The sequence below is a fragment of the Pseudorca crassidens genome, chromosome 2 (assembly GCF_039906515.1).
Source record: "Pseudorca crassidens isolate mPseCra1 chromosome 2, mPseCra1.hap1, whole genome shotgun sequence".
In the NCBI taxonomy this organism is placed as follows: Eukaryota; Metazoa; Chordata; class Mammalia; order Artiodactyla; family Delphinidae; genus Pseudorca; species Pseudorca crassidens.
The window spans coordinates 61,497,155-61,524,324 of record NC_090297.1 but is presented as its reverse complement, the minus strand read 5'-3'; the positions used below and the strand labels follow the sequence as shown (position 1 = coordinate 61,524,324).

Genomic DNA, 27,170 nt, shown 5'->3' with positions numbered 1-27,170 from the left:
GAAGCAGGCTCCCTGACTTCAGACTATAGTACAAAGCTACAGTAATCAAGACAGTATGGTGCTGGCACAAAAACAGAAATATATATCAATAGTACAGGTTAGAAAGCCCAGAGACAAACCCATGCACATATGGTCATCTAATTTATGACAAAGAAGTCAAGAGCCTACAATGGAGAAAAGAGAGCCTCTTCAATAAGTGGTACTCATAAAACTGTATAACTACATGTAAAAGAATGAAATTAGAACACTTCCTAACACCATACACAAAAATAAACTCAAAATGGATTAAAGACCTAAATGTAAAGCCAGGCACTATAAAACTCTTAGAGGAAAACATAGGCAGAACACTCTATGACATGAATCACAGCAAGATCCTTTTTGACCCACCTCCCAGAATAATGGAAATAAAAACAAAAATAAGCAAATGGGACCTAATGAAACTTCAAAGCTTTTGCACAGCAAAGGAAACCATAAACAAGACAAAAAGACAACCCTCAGAATGGGAGAAAACATTTGCAAATGAAGCAGCTGACAAAGGATTAATCTCCAAAATATACAAACAGCTCATACAGCTCAATATCAAAGAAACAAATAACCCAATCCAAAAATGGGCTGAAGACCTAAATAGACATTTCTCCAAAGAAGACATAGTCATTCTTTATATACAACATCTCATTGAATTGCCACAAAAAAGACTTGTTGAGGTAGATTGTATCATCCCTGTATTACATAGGCAGGAATTAAAATTTTAAATGTTACCATATTTGCCTACCATCCCATAACTAGTAACTATCCATAAGCTAAGATCCGAATTGAATCCTTAATGCTATACTATATAGATGTTTATATTTAGGAAATTCTCAGATTAAAAACCTCCTTGCTAAATCTTATATAATCTTTGTCTTTTATACCCTCCTTTTTTTTCACTGAAGATAAATATTACCTGGGTCAGTAGTGGGATTGCTGGATCATATGGTAGCTGAAAAAATATCTGGAGGGAAAAAATATAGACCTCATCTGACAAAGTTATTGTCTAATTCACATTCAGTTTCTGGTTACTCTTTTTCCTCCAAAAATGAATGTGAATTTTACAAGAAAAAATTTTATCATTCTAATTATCAATTATTTGGCAAAAACTTAACATTTAAGACTTGTGGAAATGCACTGTGCCAAATGGGAAGAGAAATTCTTGTTGATAGAAGCCAAATTCTTAATGTTAATAAGATATGAGAATTTTTTTAAATCGCATACTTTTGTGTTTAGGATATAAATTAGCTGATATCTTGGAAAACCATTTAGCTTTACCTACCCTAGCAGAATACTTCTAATCATCTGACATTGGGCTCCCTGTTGAAATGTGTTAACAAGTTTACAGTCTTTTAAATAATTAAGAAAAGTAATAACACTTTAATATTTTGAAATGAGTTTGTCTAGTAATTAAATAAGGAAACTAAGAATAAAATTTGATGAAAATTGGCAAAAAGCAAAAAAAGTTTGACATTTACAATTAATTCCACACAAATATTTGTTTAATCAGACAATGTGGTTAATCACCAAGGTGAAACTGAAAGTTACTAACACAGAATCCTGGTATAAAAGTTAATAAATTCAGTTCATAATCGTTATGCACATGCTAGTTATAATAATTTACTGTCCATACCAAATCTTTATAAGCATTGCAATTAAATATAAAATGCACATTAGAATTATAATGAGTAATTAGGGCAACATAACTAATATGCATGAAAATCCCAAAGCTCATTAAAATGTAAAACACAAAACCTGTTCTACCTAGTGTTTTGCATATTTTCTATAGCTAAATGAATGCCAGTAGAGTCTGTACATTGTTTTACCATTTTTGGTTTTTATGAATTATGCATTTAAAATGCCCTGGAAACATTTGGTTTAGTTACCAAATACAGGCTTATTTCCATTTGGAAGGAACAGAGCTAATACACACATGCACACACATGCACAAAACCACATTGAAATAGTTATTTGATGCTATTAGACCACCTCATAGGATTACTTCAGTAAGAAGAACATAAAACCATAATGGACCATTATTTCATGGGGCACACAGTGGAACACACTGGAAAGAGCCTGAAGATAATAGACCCAACAGGGAGCATTGTCTTGACAAGTCTTTACACTTTTTACATTATAGTCATACTCACCTCCTACTATGAATTTCCACTTTTAAAAAAAAATGGTGAAATCAGATTCAGGCAGAAATCCTAAACTGAGCATTTAACCAAAATGATAATAGAAGCAGGACACATTGCTTCTAACATTGTTCTGGAACCATTCATCCTGCTTCTTTTATACACAAACATATAAACTGCTTCTAATATGCCCAGTATATACAGGTCACCTTTCTAGTTTATAATCATATCCTGCAATTTATACACAAAGTAAATAAATTGTTTGGACTCATAAATATATTTCAGATCAACTAACAACAAGGATTTCTAGTCAAAATGAATACTCATTTCCTTAGCAAGCATATCCATTTATTTGGCCAACATACAGCCCTTTATTTCTAGAACATAGAACTTTTTCAAAGAAATTTTTAGCTTTAAATTACATTTTAGGTGAAATATGCCCCAAATTTTGTTATTTCCATATGCTGCTCAAAAAAATGTCTTTATTAGAAAATTCTTTAAGAAATATACATTATTTACAAATGGCAATGATGTCAATATTTACCAATATAATACATATGTACTTAAGTATCAATTATATATTACATGAACATAATAAACACAACATTGAATCTAACTCATTGGAATTAACTGTATTGAGCTGAAAAACCTGGAGGATTAATTATAGCAAGTCATAGAATTATAATATTTTATAGAAATTATCATTCATCACGTTCATTTATTCAATGAACATTTTTTAAGTGTTCACTATGTCCCTCATACTGGGCTAGGCGTTAAGGAAACACAGAAGATTATGACACGTCGTTGGCCAGTTTTTAATTCCACTAGAGCCCTGAGCTTCTCTAAGGCAAGAGTTGTTTTAATCTATTCTTGACCAATAGCACTGAGTAAATAAATGATTGAGAACAGACAATAACTCAAGAAAAATTATTGTCAGTAGATGATACAGGAACATGGAAAAACCTCCCAATTTTCAAATGCATTTCATTTGTAATGGCTGAAGCAGCAGGGAGTCTTCCTAAAGTGAGTCCTCATCAGCCTTTCTGGGGTGCTCTAACAACATCTTCCTGACATGCTAGCTTTCCACAGTACTTGGTTTGCATAGCACTTGCTATTCTTTTGGTTTCCATGGCAGCTCTGTTCTCTATGGTATATCTTCAGTCAGATATTCCTCACATTAGCTTACTCTGAAATCCATAATTCATTTCAGATACTCCATTTCCTTAGCAGAAGATAAAAAACTTTCCTTTTCAAGGCAGACATATATAACTCTCTTTGCGTTAAGTATGGAAGAGACTTTTAGCCCGAATGGCTTTGGAAAATTCTTGGGAATTCCCTGGCAGTCCAGTGGTTAAGACTCCATGCTTGGGCTTCCCTGATGGCGCAGTGGTTGAGAGTCTGCCTGCCGATGCAGGGGACGTGGGTTCGTGCCCTGGTCCCGGAAGATCCCACATGCCGCGGAGCGGCTGGGCCCGTGAGCCATGGCCGTTAAGCCTGCTCATCCGGAGCCTGTGCTCTGCAATGGGAGAGACCACAACAGTGAGAGGCCCGTGTACCACACACACAAAAAAAGACTCCATGCTTTCACTGCTGAGGGCCCAGGTTTGATCCCTGGTTGGGGAACTAAGATGCCACAAGCCGTGTGGCGTGGCCAAAAAAAAAACAAAAGAAAAGAAAATTCTACTTACAAGTAAGAGTCTAGATTGTTCCTTGGCAATGTTGACTCCCAACCTCCTCTAAATGTAGATGGAATACTGTTTTGCAGCCCCACTGATGATGGGCTTGACCATGTGACTGCTTTGAATGGGTGTTATGACAGAGTAGACACATAAGTGAGAAATAGATGTTGGTTGTTATATGTCACCAAAATGAGGTGGTGATTTGTTACATAGTATTATTGTGGCAATAGCTGACTGAAACATGGCATAAGCCTAAAGGTTATCTGTGATTGCTTTCTTAGGCACCATATATTGGTGGAAGCCATAGACAAATACTACTTGCATTTTTTCTAGAACTCTGCTTCCCAGGTACATAGTATTTTAATGCTGAGTTATATAGTACTACATGTGATAGTATATAATACATACAAATGAAATGCTAAAGTTAGCTATTTAATTTCAGATGCTTTGTTCCAAACCATATCTAAATAAGGAATATATTAAATTTAATTACATATATAAATAAATATAATATATTTATATATAATAAATATATTCAACATGTATTTATTATTTATTATTAATATATATTATGCATTATCTATACATATATATTCATCTAACTAAGTATAAAGGGATGAAAAAACATAAGCTATATTGAGAATGGCCTGTGGAGAGAGCAAGGGGGCCAGTTAGGAGACTTGCAATATTCTAAGCAAGAAGTAGTGTTAACTTGCACCAGCATGAGAGTTATGGGGTGGTGAGGAGTGATAAGATGCATTTTAAAGGTAGAACCTACAATATTATTGACTCCCTCAAGACTTTGAAATATTTGGTAATGACACTGTTAAACTGGTAATACCAACTGTTCATCAAATGCAGAGATAAGCTTTGCAGGATGAGAGCAGTAAATAGAGAGGAATCTAGTGATTTCGATTTAAAGGGCACTAAATAAGACTGAGATTATAAGGAGGGTATCAGCTGCATATATATATATATATATATATATATATATATATATATATATATATATATATATATTTTATTTCTGAGCAGAAGAGGAAAGAGCCTAAACATTTTTGCTAATAATTTATTCATGTGCTGCTGTTGCTGACATGGAATTTCTTATTTGTTAGTCAGACTTCTCCTTTCTTGACAAACCCATCAGTTGTCAAATTGCTTTTGCTGTTAGGCAGAGTTTTCTCAAACCACATTTTATTTAATCATTTCAAGAAGGATGACATTTTTTTCCCCTTGTAAAACATTCTTAGTCCCAAATAAACCCATACTACTGTTTCTGAAAATTACATTTTTTCTACCACCCCTCCGTCCCACATCTTTAAATTTCTTTAAGATACACTATTTGTAGGCACAATGTCTCTCCCACTTTCTTCTTATTCTTTTGGTCTTAGTTACTACTTACTGTGTTTGCTCTGATTTAGCTTTCATTCTCCATAAATAGAAGTGTCCAAGACTGTGTTTTTCAAATAGGAAGAAAAACTACCTCTCAATTCTACAACTAGTATCACTTCCTGCTAGGTTGTTTTTCTCCTTGTTCATAAGTCCATGGCAAGTCTATGGATAAAGCACATCTGTTTCACAGTCATGACCTCTGTGGCTTTACTCTTTGAACCATGTAGAAGTAATATAACAGGAAAACCTCCAGGTTGCAGGTCGGAGCACACAGCTGATTGACAACTCGAAATAAATGAAGAGGTAAAAGTGGTTCAGTTTAATGTTCATCTTCTTACTAGAGAATCTGTGCCTATAGTCTTGGAAAATTTCATTCACTTAACATATTTCCTATAGTCTTGCTAGACTTCCAACATTCTCCTTCATACATTTGAGGGCAGTGGGCAGGGAGAAATGGGTAGTTTACAATTAGATTTCTGTAATATAAATCTTATTTTTTCTTTAATTTCCGCCCTTTTTTTTTCTAGCTACTCAAAGGCTTTCTTTTCTTTCCCTCCAAGACAATGTGTTTGGAAAGTAATTCTTTAGAATATATTAGTAATATGAATTATTCATCTCTCAGAATTAAACAATTTTAATAACTGAATTTTAATCAACTTTTAAAATGTGCTATTTTAAGATTATTGAAGGCCACAGAAACAAGAAGAAATAATAAACCATTCAGTCAACTAAGAAATCTGATCCAGTGATTATTCTGCAGAGGTCAGAAGTTATACCATCCCAAGAGTCCTTGGTGCCTTCAGATTTACCAGTAGGTCCTTGGAGGAAGCTGGCCCTGAGACCAGAGGGAAACATGAACAGCTTAAAAATTAGCCTAAGGAAAGATTCTACCAATGCTATCCCCATCTATTACAGATTAAATCTTTATTGCTATCATTTATTTTACACTGATTAACTGCAAAAATCTTAAATTTATATATAAGTCTAGTTTATTCACATTCTGAGAGATAAATATTAAGCTTTAAAAAATGTGCCATGACTTAAAGCATGACAATAAACATAATAGAGGCTTAAACAGCATATCTTAACTGATTAATACAACTAGAAAATTTTCCCCATGAGAAAAATAGTCCCAAGGATATTTTCATATTTTACAGGTAATCTATAGAAAGCATCTGAATTCTTCTAATCTGTGTTTTTTTTTGGGGGGGGGGGGGAGGATTCACTAAAAAATAATTTTTATATCAGGAAATTTATAACAGCTTCAATATGAGAAGAATGCATTCAAATATTTAAGAATTTGAAGGTTTGTACGATGGACAACTTTTGTTACAGGATCATATGTGCTGGGAAAAGAGATGCCTTTAGAGAATCCCAACTTCACAGTTCTTGCAAACTTGTTCAGTGTATCCAAATCAATCACATACAGCTATAATTCAGCATGACTGACAACAGAGAAGAGAGCAAATCATGAATGAAGTCTAAAGAAAGAAAGTCTGGTGAACAGCTAGGAAAACAGTGAACCATTTAATTCCTATTGATACAGCTAGTGGCCCAATAAATCTCAGACATATTTTACAGTGGATGCATCACTGGAGTGAGCATTGCTGACTACAAGGGGACAGCTACTTCAGGCTGTAATTTCAGTAGTGCCGACCCTTGCCAAAAGCATGATATGAATGAATTCTGCCTAATCACGAACAAACTTCTCATTATATAACCCTTTCTCTCCTGTTCTTTTATCTACTTCTTCATGAGTCACAAATAACATAATCATCCATCCTTAAACGGCTTCTCACAGATGTATACTCATAACACAATATAAGATCATTCACACCACAATATTTTTGACTAATAAAAGCTCAGGTATATTCAACTCCCTTGAAAGGATTAAATATTACAATAGCGTTAAACCATGAGTTTAGGAAAAGAATCCCTTATGTTGTAATGTTAAACAATGCACAGATTTTTCTTTGAGGGTTTAGGGGACCAGTGCTAGGACCTTCACCAATGCCCCTAAAATCGGACTTACTACGCAGTTATAGATCTTAGTTCTGGATTTTTTTTACAAAATATTTTACTTTTTATACACCTGTGTAAACATAAGGGAATTAGAGATCACAGCTTAGTACACTGTCATAATGAATATTGAATATTGAAGTTTAGTTTACATGCAAAATTCTTATCATTGTCAATTCTTTTGAAAGAGAAAATGACCTCATCATATGCTTAACTGAATTAGTACATTGATTTTGTATATGCCCTAACACATGACATACCTCCACAGTTACACATCTTTCTAGAAGGGACACCTATGTGTTCCATACACTTTTGATGTTCTATCACATTGTTGAACCCAAGTCTCTTACTTCTTGGTCAATGAGACATAAGACAAGGTCTGCCACAAATGCATTACAAGGTAAATTTTTCTTGGTTAACTACAGTAAAAAAGGATAATGATGGAATTCTGGGAGAGTAAAAAGTGATATACTAGTCTAGCTTTGAATTAAATTAATCACATGCTTGCAGCACAAAGACAATGATTCAAAAAAAAAAAACCAAAAAACAACAAAAAAACTTAGTTTCCTTTTCTATCTGTATCTTATCATGATTCTATGCTCTTAAAGGGAACATAGCTGTGATACCCTATTCACTTGTAATAATTCTGTTTAATAATAGCCAAAGATTTTATTGACTGCTCAGTGCAAAACACTAGGGTAAGCACTTTAAAAGGAGGGTTTTACGTTGTCTGTATAGCAATCTTATGAAGTAGGCACTATTTACAGACGCAAAAACTGGAGTTTAAAAGCGTTAAGTAACTCAGATGATAAATGTTAGAACCATTTTTTCTTGACTGCATAGCGGGGCCTTTTTACTACACTGTTTTGCCACTGTGTAAATGTTTAAGGTCTTGGGGAAGCAGGAAGTACCTTACAAGCTGGATTATTTTCACTCCCTGTGAAAGCTGACCAGAGGTGTAATCAATGTGAAAGTCCTTTATGTCATGAAGACTATGATTTAACTATACTACAGTAGTTTGATTAAAAAAAAAAAAAAAAACTAACTAGATATATATATTTTTTAATTTTCTCTTAGCAAGAGCATGGAGTTCTTAGTTTTCTTTAAAATCAAATTAGTCCATAAGATAAGGACATATGTGCTTCATAGAAATGTTTTATTGATCATGTGATCCATTTCTGTGAGATCTATGACAACCTTGGAAAGATTTTCATATATTTCCCACCCTGAGTTACAACCTATCTTCAAGGAAGAAATTTTTCAACTATCATCATCCTCACCTGTAACAGTAGTGTGTTGAGCAGGCACGTCTTACATGATGTGTTCTCTGGTAGGTACTGGAAACCTTAATTTTTTTTTTTTCAAAAACTGCATTTGACCAAGGCTGCCTTAATGTAGCTCACAAGTTTCAGAATCTAGACCAAGGTCAACATGCTTATTTACCACAGTGTTCTCCTATGTAGCTTCTCTAGGATGGATTTCTTCATGATTCACTTCTCATTATTATTTCTCACTCTTCTTTATTGTTGTAATTATTTAACATGGCACCTTTATCTTTGTCCATTATTTTGAGGTGGCAGGGTAGTGATCAAATTCTTTTGCCTTTGAAATTCTAAAGTTTCACTGAAGCAACTTCACTTCACTAAAGCTATTAAAGCAATTCTCCAATTCACTCTTTTTTTTGATAATAAGACTTTGTACAAAACCAAAGCTCCCATTGAGGATGGCAAGAGAGGAAGAAGGTCTTTGTGGCTATTGTCATGTAACTAAGAAAACTTGAATCTGGATTAGGCTTGTTGGGTGCCAAGCGCAGAGGTTCTGTTGCTTGCACCTGCAGAGCCTGGAGTTTTGAATGAAGAACATTTAATTATCTTCATCCTGAAATGACTGGCTAAACAATAAAAGGAAATAATCCCACTGAGTAGATGAAAAGGGAAGACTCATTTTTTTTTTATGAGCATCTAATCACACAGGTGTTAAATATCCCTTCTTGACCCTTTCACTGTTGACCTTCCCCAACATCTGTCCTTTGCCATTCCCCACATCTGTCCAATAACATTCGTCTGAAATTGATTTTTTTTCACTGTGCAATTGTTTCAGCTCACAACCATATATAATTTGATACAAGGGCGGGATGCCTAAATTTCAGCATTGCACATAAATCAGTCTATTCCAAAGGATGCCTTTGTACTTATGAATTTGAGGGGCCCAAGTAATCACCTTCTTTGCTGCTTTGGTGTAATTAAAAGAAGTTACATCTGAGTAGAATAAAAAAACTATCTCCGTGGAAGGAAAAACAGTTCCAGAAATAAAAATGCCTATAGTGAAGGTGAAAGAAGTAAGCCCTGCGAGCAACCACTCAGGTTTTACCATTTGATTGTCTTTTCTAGGAAGAGCCCAATATGATTTCCTAAAACATGGAACATTCCCGTGGAAAATGAGTGTTTGGTACAACTTAACCAAGCATACATAAAATTCACTGTTACAGCTCCAGCTGGAGATTTAATTAGTCATAATTGTTATGAGGTATATATTTCTAGCAAACAAGTGACCCTATCCTTCTGATGCAAATAATTTCATCACATAAAACTCATTAGTCCATTATAGCTCATAAGCACACAGAAGTCTGTTGAACCAGTGATGACTGTTGACTTGAAAACTCATGTATCACATAATATAGGATGTGGAATAGACATTAGACATCTACTTTTCCAACTGTCCAGCATATCCAGAATATGTCCCAAGAATTATTAGGCCCACAGAAACTCCAATATAAAATTTTCTATAATTCTGTGTGGTCTCATAAATTTGGAAAAGCTCCATACTATAAGAGATTCATAAGGCATATATGGACATCATAGTCTCTAGGATGTGCTCTAGAAAAGAAACCTATTAGGTTTAATTAGACATTTCAGTGGCCATATAACTTTTATTTATACAAAGTAATGTGGTTCAGAATGGTGTAAACTTGGAATTTCACTAAAAATGTCTTCTCACTGCTAGTTAACTAAAATGAGTTGACTCAGGTCCAATGTGACCAATGATCTATTTAATTAAATTTTCTCTCAATTCCTGCCTTTTCTGTGGATTGGCCAATGATTTTCTACAACAGCTTCCTAGCTGTTCCTCCTGTTTCCTCTTCTGCCTCTATGCAGAACATGTTCCATACATTGGCCAAAAAATCTGCATAAAATGTTAATCAAACCACGTCCCACCTCTGCTCAAAATCTCCAAAACCTCATCTTCTTACAATAAAATTCAAAGGCTTTACCATGGGCTACCAGACCCTCCGAATCTGAGTTCCAGCTACCCACCCAACCTTCTCTTCTGGATTCTTCCTCTCACCTGCTCAAGTCATGTTGACCATTTTGCTGCTTCTCAAACTTGTTGAGCATGTTTCTACCTCAATGGTCTCAACTCAGGGTCTTTGACTTTTCTGTTTCCTCTTATTTTAATAGTTTCCTACAAATAACCACATGATTCCTTTCCTCATATCATTTAATTCTCTGCTCAAATATTGCCTTATCAATAAGGAGCTCTGTAACTGCACCATATAAAATAACCCACTTTGCATTCATTTTTCTTTTACCCTGCTCAGTTTCCATCTTAGTTCATATGGCTCTTGTACTGTGTATTTATGTATTTACTGTTTGCATATTCATGTACATGCACACACACATACAAAGTCAAGAATATTAGCCCTGTGAGGCCAGGGATGTTACTTTTTCATTAATGTAGTCCCCAGTAAAAATACTTGTTGAATTGATGAAGGAATGAAGAATAAATAAGTGGATGAATCCTCTTCCTCTTGAATAGTCATTTTCAGAAGAGGCAAAATAATAGCATAAGGGTTCATTCATGTCCCCAAGAAAAATCAGTACAGCTTTCAAGTTCAAGTTTATAATTTTAGCCTCAAAATGAAATCTACTTAAGACTCCCCTCTCCATATTTATTACTTACACCCCATAGCCCTTTAATTCTCTAACACATAAAATGCTCTTAGGCCTTTTTCTTATTCACGAGTGTTAATTCCTGTTTTGTTCTTTATCTAGGCTTCCATATGTCATTTTAGTATCTCTCCATTTTCCGTGTCCTTCACAGCAGACTGTGAACCCCCTAGACAACATGATCATGCCCCTTTAACTTGTATGGTACCTAGTGCTGAGCCATATGCACACTGTACTGCATAATAGCCTTTTAATGACAAATTAGATTTTTATTTCGTTTCATTATGCCTGAGTTTTCAGGCAATGTTCCGGATTTCATGGTTTTGTTTGTAATGAGTCATGGCCCCATTGACAAACAAGGAGTAATTAAACTAACCAGGTTATCAATAGAAGCTTGTGATGGATCTCCTGTTGCATATGTTATTTCATCTTCAATAATAGTTAGATATCATAAAAGATTATGGCCTTTTAGTGTGACAGACAGAGAGAAAGAGATGAAAGCCTGTGAGAACAAGAGTAAAAATATAATCTTACTTATACTTCTCACAAGCAAAAGAGTATCATATTAATTGACAATAAGAGGGTTTTCATTTATAAATATCTTTTGTAATTTTATTGCCTTATAAGGGGAGGATGTGAATCTTTGCTTAACAAAGAAAGTTAAAATTTATCAAATGGTTCCTTATATTGAGTTAGAGATATGCATGTGTTTGTATTTGTGTATTTATAAATGTGTGTATGTGTATTATCTCATAACATTTTCTTATTCAAACTTATCTGGTAATCATTTTTTATTATTTTTCACCAAGTTATTAGCAAGCACTTTTATAAAAATATTTATTTGCAAGTTTTTTTCCAATTGAACCTTTACTATTAAGAATAAGAATCTCACAGAGAAATAGAGGTGCTATAATTTCAAAGTGAAGTATCACCCTTAACAGAAAATGATTACTCTGCTCAGGTATTTTTAAAATGAAAGGCAATATTCTGTTGTAAGAGTGTTTACAGTTTTCACTTTCACTGCATATTGAAAAATCATTAAACTCTGTACTTTTTTTATTGCTTTCTAAAGAAACTTAAAATAAATCCAAAGTGCACACTTACTCAGATCTTTTGTCTGAATGAATTAGTATTTGCACCTTCTAGGTTCCTGTTGTATTGAACTGTTTCCCATAGTGTTATTTGAAATATGTACTATGTTAAATGTAAATTGGTAGGAAAGAAAATATTTATGGAAAATGACATGCATATAAAACTAGAAGATAGCATAGGAGAAAATCTAGATGACCTTGGGATTGGTGATGACTTTTTAGATACAATACCAAAAGCACAATTCATGGAAGAGATAATTGATAAGTTGAACCTCGTTAAAATGAGAAGTTTTGACTCTGTGAAACACAATATCAAGAAAATAAAAAGACAAGCCACAGACTGAGAGAAAATATTTGCAAAATACACATCTGATAAAGGACTATTATCTAAAATATACAGAGAACCTTAAAACACAATAAAAATAATACAAACAACCCAATTAAAAATGGACCAAAGACCTCACCAAAGATATACAGATGGTAAATAAGCATATGAAAAGACACTTCACATCATATCATCAGTGAAATGCAAATTAAAACAATGAGATACCACTACATAGCTATTCGAATAATCTGGAGCACTGACAACTCCAAACGCTAGTGAGGACATGGAGCAACAGGAACTCCCATACGTTGCTGGCGGGAAGATAGTTTGTCAGTTTCTTACAAAACTAAACATACTCTTACCATACAATCCAGCAATTACACTTCTTGGTATTTACCCAAAATAGTTGAAAACTTAGTTCCACACAAAAAATAGATGTTTAGAGTGGCTTTACGTATGATTGCCAATGCTTGGAAGCAACCAAGAAGTTCTTCAGCAGGTGGATGGATAAACTGTAGTACATACAGACAATGGAATATTACTCAGGGCTAAAAAGAAATGAGTTATCAAGCTATGGAAAGACGTAGAGGAATCTTAAATGCATATTACTAAGTGAAGAAGCCAAGCTGAAAAGGCTACATGCTATATGACCCCAACTATTTAACATTCTGGAAAAAGCAAAACTATGGAGAAAATTTAAAAATCAGTGGTTGATGAGGGTGGTGAGGTAGTAAAAAATGAATAGGCAGATATAGGAAAATTTAGGAATAGGAGGGTTTTAAGGCCAGTGAAAATACTTCGTACGGTATCGTGATGATGGATATGTGTCATTGTGCTTTTGTCCAAACCCATAGAATGTACAGCAGCAAGAGTGAACCGTAATGTAAACTATGACTTTAAGTCATAATAATGTGTCAGTGCAGGTTCACCACTTGCAACAAATGTACCACTCTGGTAGGAGATATTGACAATGGAGAGGCTATCCATGTGTTAGGGAAAGGAGTATATGGGAAATCTTTGCATCTTCCACTCAATTTTGTGTGAACTTAAAACTGCTCTAAAAATAGTCTATTAAAAAAAAAGTGAGACATGCATACAACTCCTAATGTTTCCCTCCAAAACTCATCTACCTCCAGTCTAACCCATCTCAATCAACTGGTATTTCTAACTTTCTATTTAAGTCAAGTGAAATCACCCTCGTTTTTTATAAAAAGTCTGTCCAGAAATCATGTTGGCTCCAACTTCACAATAGACCCCAAAGCTGGTCACTTTCCAGTGCCTCAGGTGCTACCACCCGGGTATGAGCTCCCAACATCACTTGTCTTCTTACTGCAACAGCTTTCATCCTGACCTCGCAGTGGTCGCTTCTCAACACGGCAGCCTGAGTGATGTGATACTTTTAAAACAAAAGTCAGATTATATCCCTCCTCTGCAGTGGTTCACCATTTCACTCAGAGTAGAAGCCAAGTCCTTAAAATGGCCCTCAAGGTCCTATCTGATCTTTCCTCCTTTGGCTCCATATATTATTCAGGGTTCTGCAGACAAACAAAACCCATAATATATGTGTGTATCTATATACACACACATACCTATACACACATATACATACATACATATGTGATATATATACGATGTACATATAGAGAGAGAGACAGAGACAGAGAGAGATTATATTATGAGGAAATGGTTCACTTCTTAGCTGGCTGAGAAGTCCCACAAACTACTGTCTGCAAGCTAGAGACCCAGGAAAGTCAGTGGTGTAGTTCGGTCCAAGTCCAAAGGCCTGAGAACCAGGGGAGCCAGTTGTGTAAATCTCAGTTTGACAGCAGAAGACTGATACCTTAGCTCAAGCAGTCAGGTAGAGAAGGGACAGTCTCCTTTCCTCTGCCTTTTCTATTCTGGCCTTCAATTGACTGTATGATGTGCACCCAATATGGGAAGGGCAGTATGCTGCTGAATTCACTGATTCAAATTCTAATCACATTAGAAATACCCTCACAGTCACACCCAGAAATAATGTTTAGCAAATATCTGAATGCTCTATGACCCAATCAAGTTGTCGCAAAATTAACCATCACACTCTGTCTCCTGCTACTGCCCCTTCTTTCTCTTTGCTTCAGTCACACTGATCTCCTTGCTACTTCTCAACTGAACCAGGCTTGCTTCAGCCTCAGAGCCTTACTACAAGCTGTTTCCTCTACCAGTAAGGCTCTTTCTCCAGATACTCACATAGCAAACTCGCTCATCTACATCATCTTTGCTTAAATCTTTCCTTGTCAATGAGTCCTACTCAGATTAGCTTTTATAAAATTGCAACCCATTCCTTGCTCTAATTCTTCTTACTTTGCTCTAATGCTTTTTTTTTTACGATATTTCTTCTAACATTTTATTTAAATTATTTATTTTATTTACTGCTGATACTCTGTCTCCTCATTCACCCCCACCCCCACCCCCACCCCCCACCCCACCCCCGTCTAGAATGTAAGCTTTATCATGTCAGGGAGTTTAACTGCTTGTGCCTTGAGAAAGGCCTGGTATGTATCAATGGCTCAATAACTATTTGATGAATAAAAGAAATGGCTATGCTATATATAATATATATATATAATATATAATGAAGCTTTTTAAGCATCATTTTGTGCCGAGCACTGTGCTTTGACCTCTGAATATGCAGAGATGAATCAGATATTTACCCTGCCTTTAGGCAGTGACAAAGACGCCTGGCATACCCATAAATAATTACAATACAAGATAGAAAGTGTGTTGTATGAGAGATTTAGATAAACTACTCAAAGGGGAAAGGTATTTCCAGCCAGAGCAGCAGGGGAGAGTATAGAAATGGTGACCCCTAAATTTGGGTCTTGGATCTGTAGAAATGGTGAAGAATAGCATTCTAGGTAGAAGGAACCACATTTAAAAAAATCACTAATGTGCTAAAGCATAGGGAGTAGGGAAAACCACAGAGTATGGAAAGAACTCAGACTTTGAGTCAACATGTCTGACGTCAAATCCAAACTCTGAAGCTAAGTAGCTGTGTGACCTTAGACAAATTATTTAACCTCTCTGAGTTTCAGTTCTCACATCTGTAAAATTGGGGTAATGCCATCTCGCCTAAAGTATTCTGTGAGGAAATCATGAACATAAAGCACCAAACCCCCTGACTTACTCCCAGCCATCACTCAGTGAATAAGAGCTATTATTGGAGTGTAGTTTGACTGGAGTACAGATGAAATGTTCCCCTCAACAATGCCATTTTCCAATAGCAAGCAAGGCCAAAATGTATTGCATTTACTCTGCACTCCCTGGGAACATTCATCTATTGTCCAACTTGAAAAATGAAGCTGAAAATGACTAGTTTCGTAAGAGAAGCATAAAACACTGAAAATGTGATGCATTGGCCTATCAGATGTAAGATTACTTTGAATATAGAAGGAATAAAACTATGTGTGCTCTATATTTTGGTTGAAGATTATTTTAACTTATCCGCAGTTTCTTTCTTTCTTTGTTTCTTTTTCAGTTGCTCCTACGATTCAGGAAATTAAATCTGGCACTGTGGCCCCGGGACGCAGCGGATTGATAAGATGTGAAGGTGCGGGTGTGCCGCCTCCGGCCTTTGAATGGTACAAAGGAGAGAAGAAGTAAGGACCTTGTGATTATTACTCTGTTTCAAGCACTTTGAGCTAATGTGTTTGTGTTTCAGATATTTACTTTAAGCAGTTTCCTTAACTGGCTTGAATGATTCTCAGCAGCCTTTTCTCGGGCAGGCAAACTGAAGAGGCCCACGTGGTGGGGATGAGTAGCTAACAGCATCCAGAAGAAATGTCCACTTTGGTTTATATGATCTCAGAAATGCCTTCAAATCCCCCATCACTGGTGCATTTCGTTTCTTTCCCTCCCTTCTGAGCCAGCACACCATTGCTCTTGCCGGCAACCATGTTTACTTGGGAAATAAACCAGCTCTTAAAGGACTTGGGCACAGTTTCCATGAGAGCACTCCAAAAGCAATAGGAGCTGTGGACTCCACCTGGCTTCCTTGATAATCCTCAACCCTTTGACCTGCTTCCCTCTCCCACAAGTCATTTTAACATTTTCTTTCATAGAATGTGGCATTTAAGTATTCTATCACTAAAGGGACTGTAGAGGGATAAAATACATGGTTGAATGACTAACCAAGGGGATTTGAGGACTACTCTAACTTCAGAGGAGCTTGGGGAGCTTCAGAAAGCCTTAGCAAGAGCTGTTGAACAAGAGAAGACAGAACTTGATGACTTCCTCTTTACTTTCAACCAGTGGGCTCAGTCAGATCTCTTCACCTGCTCTTATCAAGCCATCAAAGAAGAATAGGCCCCCCTGGGTAAAATGGCAGATGTAATGCAGAGGGGAGGGTATTATCTATAATATATATTTTTTTGCTTCAAAACTAGGGAAGGGATGTATTCAAGAAAATGTTAGTTTGGACCATATGAACTTTCCATTTTTCAGTCAAAAAGGCTAAATGTTGGCAATCTCATACTATTCAACATATACGTATGGGGTTTATTTATTAGTGTCATGGCTCATAACTAATTACAGCTAAACGTCTGAACAGAAAACAGGTGAAATCACATAAGAACTTAGATGTTGCCACAATGGATGAGCATGGATGTGACATAAGCAGGTATTTTGTTTCTTAAACTGTAATCAAAAGAGGATTTATGGAAGATATTCTCTTTCAACATCAGGCTTAACAATAAAAGATATCCCCATAGCTATCTCATTTGTTTTGGATAACTGACAGTGGTTTTACCTAAAAATTTTCATAGTTGTTTTTTATGCAACCTATTCTACAATTTGGGCTGCTCAATTACTACTTCTTTTTACTAATTAATTAATGCTTTTACTAATTCTAAATCTTTGTATCTTCCTGGAAGCCCCTATATTTTTCTATACCTAGAATTAGATAAACTGGTCTGTGATCACCCTTGTCCCATGTTACAGGATTACATATCTGGCAATATAACATTTCTCAGATTCTGATAATCCAGGCTGGGAAGTCTTCAGTTTGTGAAGGTCTTTAGAGATAAACATCTGGGAGAGTGGTTCTCAGTCCTTTGAAAATTATGAAACCCTTTGTTCAAATGCAATCTTTTTTGGAAGACCAATATGTAATATCTGTGAAAGTAAAGGTGAATGGAGCCTCAGTTCCATCTGCTCTGAGCCTGCCCTTCCATTAGGATGTCCTTGCAGCCCCTCCTCTCCATCTCTGGTTCTCCACAAAGCACAGTCTTAAAAATTGACTTAAATTATTTTACATATCTTTCAAAGTCACTTTTGAAACTGTGTCATACCTTTCTTAAAGGCTAACAAGCAGAATTATTGTTGGCAGCACAAGTGAGAACTCCTTTGCTAAAGTCCATTTTGTTTCTAATAATTTTTTTTGCTATACCTCTCTCTTCCCCTTTCCTAAATTCAGTGACCATTGTCAAAACAGGCAACAACAATCCTCAGCCCACTTTCTTGGCCTATAGCAAAGGTAGCAAAGAGCCAATTGGTGTCCACAGTCATAGCTTCAGTGATTTTTGTTTTTCCAAGTGGGGAGATGGACTATAGCTTTTATTAGATTTTCAAAGGAGTTTAGAATCACTGCTAAAAAAGGTAGATAGATTGCCCCCAGTCAGTGCCCCTCCCCAATACACTCACACATGAGAAAATCTAGCCGCTATGAAAATCAAATGCACTTATCAAAGGCAAACATATTTTCACTTCAGAATGAAGTATACATTTATCATTTGTTAGTGTTATATTTGAGGAAATATTCAAATTCTCAAATACCACTAGAATATATAAATTCCTCTTAAAATTATAGAAAAGCAAGTTTGAGTATATGCAGGGAGTAAGAGAGAGAAAAATTCTGCTTGCTGAATGATTGTTGTTACACTCACTAAGAGCATCTACCGTGATATCTAAAGGGCCCAGGCCATTTAAAATATTTATTTCATCAAAATGAAAAACTATGTGTGGTTGGGAGTCCGCCTGCCGATGCAGGGGACACGAGTTCGTGCCCCGGTCCAGGAAGATCCCACATGCCATGGAGCGGCTGGGCCCGTGAACCATGGCCACTGAGCCTGCGCTTCCGGAGCCTGTGCTCCTTAACGGGAGAGGCCACAACAGTGAGAGACCCACGTACCACAAAAAAAAAAAAAAAAAAAAAGCAAAGAAAAACTATGTAATGAGCGCCTGATATTTAACATTAACCCATTTTATTTTCACAACAAACCTATAAGATAGATACTACTCACCTTTTGCTGAAGAGAAACAAAAGCACAGTGTTTTTAAGTAATTTGCACAAGTCTATAGTTAGTGACAGAGCTGGGATTTGAGCCCAGGAAGTCTTGCAAATATTCATGCAGAGTCTGTGGCTTTAACCCTTATACTATGGCACCCAGTATTGTTCATGGGACCTCAGAGTCTATCAAAAATAATTTGAAATATCAATGTTAAATGCCAGGGTAAATGCATTGCAGGTAATTTACAAGTTAGCAAAATAAAAGACTGCACGTACGAACACTCACTTATACTTTCCCAATTGGTTTCATCAAAGACACAGAAATAATGGATTCAAGGTAACCAGACAGAAAAGAAACAGATACACCATGTTTTCAAGTTGTTTTCTTGACCTCAAGGTCATTACCAGGAGCATGAGGCTGACAGAGACTGTCGGAGCAGAGCATAGTTTTTACAAGATCTTGAGTTTTATTTCCTAGAGATCTTTTATACTTGAGGTTTACAAAAAACATTCAGAAATAACTTACTCTCTTCACTTATACTTAAGGGGATGTTTATAAAAACTCATCTCGCTTAAATCAAGATCTTCAAAGCCAGATCTTCATTCAAATAAATATAAACAAATAAACACAAACAAATAAACAAGAGGAAGTACCTGATCATCTCTAATCTTATCTCTGCGTATAGTTCTTCCACATCCTGTACAATCCGTTTCTGTGTGCTGGGAATAATATGCTTGAAAGCCTTTAAAAAAAAAAACCTGCAAAATGAAGCACAATTTAAAGAAAAGAAAGAAACGTAACTGAGGATAAATCACTTTCCAGGACCTTTAAATTCTCTCTCATTTATTCTTCAGACCTCTGTGAGGTATGATTTATTATCCTCAATTTACTGATGGCAAAACGGAAACATAAGAGACTTAACCTGTCTAAGAGCACTCACTTAAAAGATGCTGTCGGGACACATTTTAGATTTGTCAACCTCTCAGTCCATGTTCTTTCCCTCGTATACATTGTCATTATTAGTTATCTATTGCGAAGTACAAATCAACCCAAAATTTAGCAGCTTAAAACAGTAAGCTTTTGTTAGCTCAGTGTCCGTGGGTCAGGAATCCAGGAGCAGTTAGCGGGATATGGCTCAGTGTCTTTGACTTAGTTCCTGTCAAATGTCACCTGGCGCTGATCCTCCGAAGGCTTGCCTAGGGCAGGAGGATCAGCTTCTGAGGTAGCTCGCTCACATGTCCTACAAGTTGGTGCCTGTTATTGACTGAAGGCCTCTGTTAATCACCATACAGACCTATAAATAGGGCTGCTAGACGTCTTCATGGCAACACAGTTGACTTTCCCCAGAACTAGTGATTCAAGAGAAACCATAGAAGCTGTTCATGATCTAGTCTCAGAAATCTCTATCTTTTCTGCAATATATTATTGGTTATAAAAGGTGACTCTATTCAAAAAGGGAGAGGTAATAGGGGAACATAAATATCAAGAGGTGAGAATCATCAGATGCCATCTTCAAAGATGGCTGTTACATTGTCTCCCTCATGGATGATGTAATTGTTTATATATTAGAAATATTAGCTATTTGACCTTTAGTCTATTGCACTGTTTCGGTAAGCATCATGAGAAAGACTAAAGTTATATACTTGTTATTAAGATATCACTTTGTATAAAATGGTCATTTTTTAACACTATATTCTCTTTCAGCATACCTGGCAGGGAAAATTCTAATAGGCTAAATTTTACTCTCTATATAAAAACATTTTAAGTATTGGGAAAACTAAAGTTCAGAGTTCAATTACACAGAGAACCAAAATTTTAAACTTTTTTCTTAATAACAGAGGAGATTGATAAAAAGAAATACACTCCTTATATGCAGTGAAAGGACACTTCAGAATACGCTAAGTAAATAATGTTTTTGATAACATGAAATAAGTTCATCTATAGCTTGAGAACAGTACATTCACTTAGGATTAAGACCAAAAACATAACCTAAATTTTAATGGACTAACATTTAAATTGGTATTGCAAAAACATAGGTTTTGTATCACTTTGTGGAGATGGTATTACCATCTTGTCTTAGATCAGAATTTTATTATTTGCTTACTTAGTTGAATTCCCTCCTATTTTTTTTAGCTTTCCTCAAATCCAAGCCTGCAACCTAGAAAGACATGCCTTCTTATTTTTTATGATGAGTTTAACTGCTCCAATCTTATAAAATACTACATACTTTATTCACTTCGCCTATTTTTAGGTAAATGGACAATTGTAGCAATGTCTTTTTAGAGTTCTTTAATCACAACAGGGTTTCTCTCTTAATTCTCTGTTATGATTTAAGATAGGGATACAAATGTTACAAATAAGTAAATACAAATTTCATCCATAAGTGAAAAACAAATATGTTATAAAACATTAAAATGATCAATATATCAGTTAAAAAACAAACATGTATCTAAAAATTGAACATTTTATGATGAGAACTTATAATATTTTGACTTTTTAAGCAATGAATTTCAAATTTAGTCTATGAATTTTTGTCATTCTTTACAACAAATAACATGTCAGCACACCTCTCACTTCAGAATCCTGTTAATGGTTCAGTCTACACCACTGCTTCAGAGGAAATATGATGAGCATTACCTTATTGCCTATTGTAAAGGATTTATTATCTATGTGCATAAAACATGCATGCACATGTCACAAAATGTATACAGGTACCACTGAATGGACAGAAAAATGCCAAAATCAACCAGGTAGAGAATGTCAGGTTCACATTACACAGAAGTATGATGACCTTTTTCAATCAGGTTAGGTTTTCATTTTAGGGAATGATGATTTTTTACTATTGACTTTACAGAGGTAAGGTGAACTTGAGAAATCATAGTGAAGTGGAGTGACCTTTCCTCTCTTTTTTCCTATTCTAGATTATTTACTACTGAATCATCTTGATGGGCCATAAATTTCATCTGAGTTATTCACTTTGATGAATGAATGTAAGAGGGAGGGTCTTCTTTCCTTCTTTTATTTTCAAGGGGACCAGAAAAATGAGTTAAAATATTTTTCTGTATCTTCTTTGCTGTTTTTTCATTTAATTTATGTGTGTCAAAGTTATGAATACATCACATTTGTATAACCCGTTATGATTTTCAAGCATTTTTATATACGGTAGTTTAACAAAATGTGCGCGTTTTTACATTGCACTTACAGCAGAGTCAACTCTTCAAGCTTTGGGTGCTACATAAGAGAGAAAATGAGAAAGAGATAAATATATAATAGTAACAATTTAAATGACATGGACTTGCTACTCTAAAGATGTACAATAGGAGACATATTCCTTGCTAAAACTTCAATCATGCTTCATTCTCATTTGCCTCTGATAGTGTATCTCTCCATTCTAAGTGAGATTCTCAGGTGGAAAATGGGTATCTAATATAACATCATTCTAAAACAAAAAGCAACTATTTCACCCAGTGCCCAACCATGGAGAATGATGTAAAGCAGTGGTCCACAACATTTTTGGAACATATATCCCTATGAGTAAAATTTGAAACTTAGCAAAACTAGCAATATATGCATACTTATTTGTAAATTATGTATATGCATTTCTGAACTGGTATATTGCTTACATTAAATGACCGACAACAGATAAAATTTAAAAGATGAGATACAAATGCAACATAAATGGACATTTTATTATTTTTTTCCCATACTCCAACAGATCACTTTGTGCCCACCTTGAAGTACTTGCCCTCCATTTTGGAGACTCTTGTAAAGTACGTTAGTTTAAAGTAAGGACGTTTAGGGAATTGTCAAGGGCAGTTTTAATGACATGCAACTTTTACCCTACATGCTGACTTTGCAGTCTTACAACACATATTATGTAACTTAATGTACTAACTTACCCATTCCTTGCAAAATTCTAACTAGATTATGCCTGAGAAAAATGCTATCTCATAAAGGTAAAATAACTTGTTGAAGGGAAGTACAGAATGGGAAGTAAAATCTAATTTCAAGGAGAACTTGGGAGGTGATGGATATGTTTATGGTCTTGATATTGATGGTTTCACAGGTGTATAGTAATTTCCAAACTCATTGAGTTGTATATATAAAATATGTACAACTTCATATACATCAATTATACCTCAATAAAGTGATTTAAAAAACAATAAAAACCCTAACATATGTATAAAATGGATAACTGTATAAAAATAAATAAAATAAAATACAAAAATTTAAAAAAAAATTAATAAATCTTAAAAAAATCCTTAATTTTCTGACTCTTGTGTCAAGATATCTCTTTTCTAGATTTTATACCATATTTTTGATTATTAGGAAGAGACTAGAATTATAATTCTCTACACACACACACGCACATGCACACGCACACGCACACACCCCCTGCCCATCACCCCTTTCATCCTCTCATTTGCAAGGCCGTTATTATAAGAGTAGCAGTTACAGATTTTGATTTAGAATGGTACTAGAAATAGCCTCATTGCCACCCCATGTTAAAAATGATCTTCCCTGATGACCTGAGATTTTACTCTTTCTCATTGGGCCCTTATCTGTGAGATAATCTGCAAAATTTGAAAAGGAAATAAATTCCTGTGTTGAAAGAACTTTTCAACATTAGCATTTCTAATGTTATCTCATTATTATGTATTTGCTTGTTTGTTTGTTAGTTTATTAATTTAATCCTGATGATATTTCACTCTTTTTTACAACCAAAGTCTTATCAATACAACTCCATCACCCCTGTGATGACTTGGTCATCCAAGGCCAAGATGATAAAGGGTAAATATCTGAAACAAATGGGAGCATCTCAATTACTGGGAACTGGAGAGCACATGTACATGTAAGACATAAATACATATTATTACATTGAAAACTTTGGGCCAGTCAGACAAAGTTGAAAGTGGACCAATTCCAGTTTGCATCTCCTGACTTAGAATTTACAACTTACAAAAATCACCAAAATGAAATAAGTACTAAGAAAACCCTAAGGGAATCCTAAGTCCTTGAAAGTACACAGCCAGGGTCCATTCAACTCAAATCAGAGCATTAACAAGTGCTTCAGGGAAAAGGTAGCTTTTGTGCTGGGCACGAAAGAATGAATAGTATTTCCAAATATCGCAAGGGGTGAAGAATAATCATTAGCAAGAAAAGAACGCAGTCAATTCATCTGAGCATTGTGTGGAGAGTTTTTTATACTCTGGGGTACAGGATGTGAAATATGGTGTAATAGATGGTAGGTTTAGAAAGGTCTCTTAGGGCAAGACTTGAGGGATCTTAAATGTCATGATAAGACATTTGGGCTGGATTCCATAGGCATTGGGAAGCCATCGGAGGGCTTTGCAAGAATAGTAAAATGATCTACTCCCCATCTTCACAAAATGTTTCTGGAAGCAGTTGGGAGGAATGGGTGGGAAAGATAAAATATGGCTTAAACTAGGGTATTGGTTGTGCAGTTTAAAAGCAAGAGAGAGAAAAGGTAGTATTTGTATGTTTCAGTGTCTGATTAAATACAAGGAAAGGATAATTTGAAGGTAATTCCAAGTTTTCTATCTCAATAACAAGGTTGAATAGTGAAATTATTAGCTGAGGCTGGGAGCACAGGAAAAGAGATTTGGAAGAGATCTGAGTGCTGAGTTTGGTTTGGGACATTCTGAAATCGGGTGTTAATACTGGATACACAGTCCACCAGCAAGCAGGATTTTGGTTGTGTTCTTAAAATTCATAGCGATATTTCCAAAATAAATATTTGATCTTATCACTTGGTCCTTGAATCCTTCAGTGGTTTCTTTTTTTTTTTTTTTTGCGGTACATGGGCCTCTCACTCTTGCGGCCTCTCCCGTTGCGGAGCACAGGCTCCAGATGCGCAGGCTCAGCGGCCATGGCTCACGGGCCTAGCCACTCTGAGATATGTGGGATCTTCCCGGACCGGGGCACGAACCTGTGTCCCCTGCGTTGACAGGCGGACTCTCAACCACTGTGCCACCAGGGAAGCCCCAGTGGTTTCTGATTGTCCCTAGAATCAAGTCCTAACAGCACAGCATGGCATAGGAGGCCTTTGTGTTCTAGCACCTGTTGACCTCTCTGGCTATGAATCTTGCCATTCTGCTGTCTCACAATAGGGGTTTAGCCATCCTGAAATATTTAATTCCCAAGCTGTGACATGATCTCTGTCTTTCAAGCCTCTTCATATGTTGGCCGCTTTGCTTATAAGCCCCTTCCACATACCCCAACCCTGGCTACCTTTGACTGGCTGCCTTCCACTAGGCCTTTAGTCTCAATTCAGATGTCACCTTCTCTCAGAAAATACCCTGAACCTTTTCTCCTAGAAGAGGAAGCTCTCCAGATGTACTCCTATTTGCTCACCTCTGTCAAAGCACAAAGATGCTGTGTTAACCCTCATGTTCACGGCATCTAACATGGTGTTTGGAACACACTCTGTTGCAAGAAAGCATTGTGGCCTTTTCATATTGATAAAGTAAAGCCATTCTTATTTTAATACACTTTCAAATTGATAAGAGAATATTAGTAGAATTGCATCATCCCCTTAGACTGAGGAACACTGTAAACCCAATGTGTGATTACAGAAGAGAAGCTGGTATATGTTGCTCAATTCTGACTTCCCAGGATTTCTTCTTTGTGAACGTGGTCTCTGCAAAGTGGTTGTGTTGGTATATTGTGGGATGAAATTTGACATTAAAATCATGGGCACATTGATATTAGAAAAGCAGTTCAAGCAGAGAGGAGAAATCTAGTCAAGGCCAGGTTGTCAGGGATACAGGACTCACTGCAGTCAGGGAGATTGACACCTGCACTGTAGCCTTTGTTTATTTGATGTAGGGTTAAAAGGCAATATCCTCCCTGTGCAAATCAATCTGTCACAAGTAAGGCAGCCCAAAGGTCTCTAATCTAAAATTATTAATTTCATTAAAATTCATAAAATAAATAAGACATACATTTTAAATAGGCTAATAAAGTCTAAAATCATTAAAATGTCCTAACATATTATAATAACATTAATTTATTCAAATGTACAACTAAAGATAGATACCCCTTGGGGCTAAGACAGCGATGCATGATATTCTTCAGTCTGTTCCTGGGAATAAATGATACATTGTTTTTGAGCCTTAAGTGCCAAGCAATACAGTAAACCAATAGGTTGCTATAGCAGCATGTTCACATAAATTTTCATTTCTCGCTGGTTTCTAGCAGTTCCTACTCCTCCCTCTTTTTACTTTTTTTATTTTAATTTACCTTGCACGTCTGTGAAAAGCCTAGATGAGGTTGATAATGTGCATGTAATTGATACTGAGTTTGGCACATCTTGAAATCATGATGCCATGATCCTTTCAGTCACTCTCCTAGATCTTTTCTTTAAAAATAATTTCCTGTAAGCTCAATATTTTAATATTTTCCTGCCCTCTGAGAGGAAATGTATCCGTTCTAAGAAACAGACCCTATCATTGAACAATAATAACACCTATCATATATCTAGTGCCTACTGCATTTGATATATATGTTTGTGTGTGTATATATATATATATATATATATATATGCATAGATATTACATTTTATACATTTAAAAAACATTCTTACATCAACACTTTGAGATTGGCTTCATTTTTCCCATTTCACAGATGAAAAAACTAAGCATTAAAAAAAAGTAAAGACATAATTCATTCAGTAGAACACGCAATAATTACTTACTGTGCAACTATTAAGTGCCCAGCACTCTACTACATATTTAGAGTACAATGAATAACAAAACCAACCAGGATCCTTGACTGAATGGAGTTACACTCTAATGGGAAATATAGAACATAATCAAAAGTCACACAAATATATGAAAACTTACAACTGAAATGGTGTTACAAAGAGACGTATTTGATGTTATAATCATGATTTGACCAAGTCAGAGAGAACAAAGTAACTCCATAGCATCACTAGAATTTGGACTTTAGAGACAATTCTGGACTTAAAAATGTTGCATTCTTGACACTCTTCTAGGTTTTATTTTTTTCTGTCATTCTTGATATAGCATGCATATACACTGTGGGGAGAGATTTACTACCACCCAAATATTTAGTGAACCTAGGGGAAGAAAAACAAAAGAGAATTGATGCTGAAGGGGTGTGTGTGTGTGTGTGTGTGTGTGTGTGTGTGTGTGTGTGTGTGTCAAGGAAGGTAGCCTGAGGAGGGAGGTGAAAGCCCACTTCATGCTTCTCATCTTGGGACTGTGAGTAGTCTGAAAGGCTGACTCCATTGGAGGCTAAAGA

General features: G+C 35.7%; 1 protein-coding gene across 2 annotated transcripts in view; it reads left to right on the top strand.

Moving 5' to 3' along the window:
- The window catches only part of NEGR1 (neuronal growth regulator 1), a 909,782-nt gene that overhangs the window by 693,846 nt on the left and 188,766 nt on the right, over positions 1-27,170 (top strand). For both annotated transcript variants that reach the window (XM_067726571.1, XM_067726572.1), the window contains exon 5: positions 16,136-16,256. In XM_067726571.1, coding sequence (XP_067582672.1) covers positions 16,136-16,256 — 121 coding nt within the window. The remainder of the gene's footprint in view (positions 1-16,135; positions 16,257-27,170) is intronic.